Below are 2,845 nucleotides of genomic sequence, written 5' to 3' on the forward strand. Positions count from 1 at the left end.
GGAGGCTGGAAGTATCAGAAGTTTTGGGGACCTGGCCAACGCCTTCATCAGCTAGTTCATAGCCGGAGTTCCAGCGGATAGGAAAACCAGTTACTTGGAGACGGTCAGGCAGAGAAGAGACAAATCACTCAGGGAGTATGTTGCCCGCTTCAACACGGAGGCCCTGCAGATCCCCGAGCTGGATAAGGGCAGAGCGGTGGAGGCAATGCAGAAGGGGATGGCCTCGCCAGAGTTCTTTGGCTCATTGAGCAGGAAACCCCCCACCACACTGGCAGAGCTAATGAAAAGGGAAGAGAAGTACATAAGGCAGGATGATGCCTTAGTAACTAGCAGGTTTGCTAAGGAGTCAGCAGACAGGGGAAAAGCCCCAGAAGAAAGGAGGTCGGAGAGGCATGAGAAGAAGCAGAGCAAGAAGCCTAGCAAGAAGCCTGAGCCGTACAGACAACCCTGGGATCGAAGGGACCAAAGACCTTTCCCTCCTCGGGTTCTAGAACAAAAGCCATTCCCTCCACGTATTCCAGAGAACCTGACCCTGCTCAACGCCTCCAGAGCCGAGGTACTCATGGCAGTACAGGACAAGGAGTTCCTTCAATGGCCCAGGCCTATGAGGGCAGAAGCAAACCAGCGAGATCCTGAAAAATACTGTCAGTATCATCGTACACACGGCCATGACACCAACAACTGCTACCAACTGATCAGTGAGATCGAAAGGCTAATTAAAAGGGGCCACTTACGAAACTTTATGAAGAAATCAGAAGGAGAAAGGCCCCAGCCGAATCCTACAGCAGAGAGGCCCCGGAGAGCTGGAGCAGGACCGGTGAATGATGGCTCTAGTGGAACCATCAACATGATCGTTGAGGGAACTGGAGGTCGGATGAGCCGAAGGGGAAAGAAGAGAGGTCGAGATGGGGAAAACAGCAGCGCCGAAGTCATACAGGTAGTTGAGCACTCTCCAGTGACCATCACCTTCTCTCCAGAGGATGCCCAGGATGTTCAGATGCCTCACGATGACGCCCTTGTTATTGAAGCCGTCATCCACAACTACCGGGTTAAGAAGATCTTGGTGGATGATGGGAGTAAGGTGAATTTGCTGCCGTATAGGGTCTTCCAACAGATGGGAATCCCTGAGGAGCAGTTGGTTCGGGGCTAGGCCCCAGTCAAAGGGATCGGAGGAGTCCCAGTGCCTGTGGAGGGGAAAGTGAAGCTAGCTCTCACTCTAGGAGAAGCGCCCAGGACTCGCACTCACTATGCGGTGTTCTTAGTAGTCAAACTCCCCCTGAGCTACAACGCAATATTGGGAAGACCTGCGCTATTTGACTTTGAGGCCGTAACCAGTATTAGATATCTGGCCATGAAATTCCCAATAGAAGCAGGGGTGGGAGTAGTCAAAGGAAGCCAGGAAGAGGCAAGAGTAGTGTACCTGGCCACGGTATCAAAGCCGAGCTCGGCAGGAGAAAAGCTTGACTCGGAAGTTCTGGAGGTCCGAGATGAGAGAAAAGAGGCCAGAACAGAGCCGGTCGGAGAGCTGGAGACTTTTCCCTTATCAGAAGCAGAGACAGATAAGGTCTTCAATCTTAACGTCGGCCTCACTGGAAAGCAGAAAATTGAAGTAATGGCTCTGATCCGAGGTCACGCATCGAGCTTCGTCTGGAAGCCTTCGGACATGCCTGGGATAGACCCTGAAGTGATGACTCACAAGCTGAACGTCCTCCCGGCAGCCAGACCGGTAAAGCAAAAGAAGAGGGTGGTAGGAAGGGAGAAGCAGCAGGCCACTAGGGAGGAGGTGCGGAAGCTGGAAGAAGCAGGGTTTATTAGAGAGGTCATATATCCACAGTAGCTAGCAAATCCTGTATTAGTCAAAAAAGCCAATGGCAAATATAGGATGTGTATAGACTTTACTGACCTGAATCAGGCATGTCCCAAAGATTGTTACCCCCTCCTTGATATTAATAAAATGGTCGACTCCACGGCCAGTTTTGATTACATGTCGTCTTTGGATGCTATGTCTGGTTACGATCAAATTCCAATGGACAGGTCGGATGAAGAGAAGACCTCATTCATAACAGAAGATGGGACCTATTGCTATAAGGCCATGCCTTTCGGGCTGAAAAATGCCGGGGCAACGTACCAAAGATTGATGAAAAAAATCTTCAAAGATCAGATCGGCAGGAATGTTGAAGTATATGTGGATGATATGGTGGTGAAGAGTCCGACTTTTCAGCAGCACTTGATTGACCTGAGGGAAGTGTTCGAGGTACTGGAACAATACAGAATGAGGCTGAACCCAGTGAAGTGCGCCTTCTTTATCAGGGGAGGAAAGTTCCTGGGATACATGGTGAGTGGGAAAGGCATCGAGCCCAATCCCGAGAAGGTGGAAGCTATCTTGAATATGCCCGAGCCGACCTGTGTGAGGGATGTCCAGAGACTTACTGGAAGAGTGGTGGCGCTCAATCGTTTCATGTCGAGGTCGGCAGAGAGATGCTTGCCATTTTTCAAGAAATTGAGGAAGGTGCCGAACTTCGAATGGACCGAGGATTGCCTCACGTGCTTAGCAGTCCGTTGGAAGGAGAAGAGCTCCTAATTTACTTGTCGGCCTGGGAACAAGCTATCAGTGCTGTATTGGTTAGAGTAGAAGGAGGAGAGCAGAAGCCTGTTTTCTATGTCAGCAAAGTACTTAAAGACGCCGAGATCAGATATCTGAACATCGAGAAGATAGCATATGCTCTGTTGCTAGCAGTTAGGAAATTCAGAGTCTATCTGAAAAGCCACCAGGGGGTAGTAATGACAGACCAGCCGCTGAAGAAGATTCTCCACAGGCCGGAAACCTCAGGTCGGATGCTGGCCT

The 2,845-nt window shown here is 50.5% G+C and overlaps 1 protein-coding gene across 1 annotated transcript; it reads left to right on the plus strand.

Annotated features, from left to right (window-relative positions):
- The first annotated feature begins 217 nt into the window (after positions 1-217).
- On the plus strand, positions 218-1,150 carry LOC122724433. The gene has a single exon (XM_043959390.1). The coding sequence runs from the start codon at positions 218-220 to the stop codon at positions 1,148-1,150; it is 933 nt and encodes a 310-aa protein (XP_043815325.1).
- The last annotated feature ends 1,695 nt before the right edge of the window (positions 1,151-2,845 follow it).

Source organism: Manihot esculenta, chromosome 8 (genome assembly GCF_001659605.2).
Source record: "Manihot esculenta cultivar AM560-2 chromosome 8, M.esculenta_v8, whole genome shotgun sequence".
Classification (NCBI taxonomy): Eukaryota; Viridiplantae; Streptophyta; class Magnoliopsida; order Malpighiales; family Euphorbiaceae; genus Manihot; species Manihot esculenta.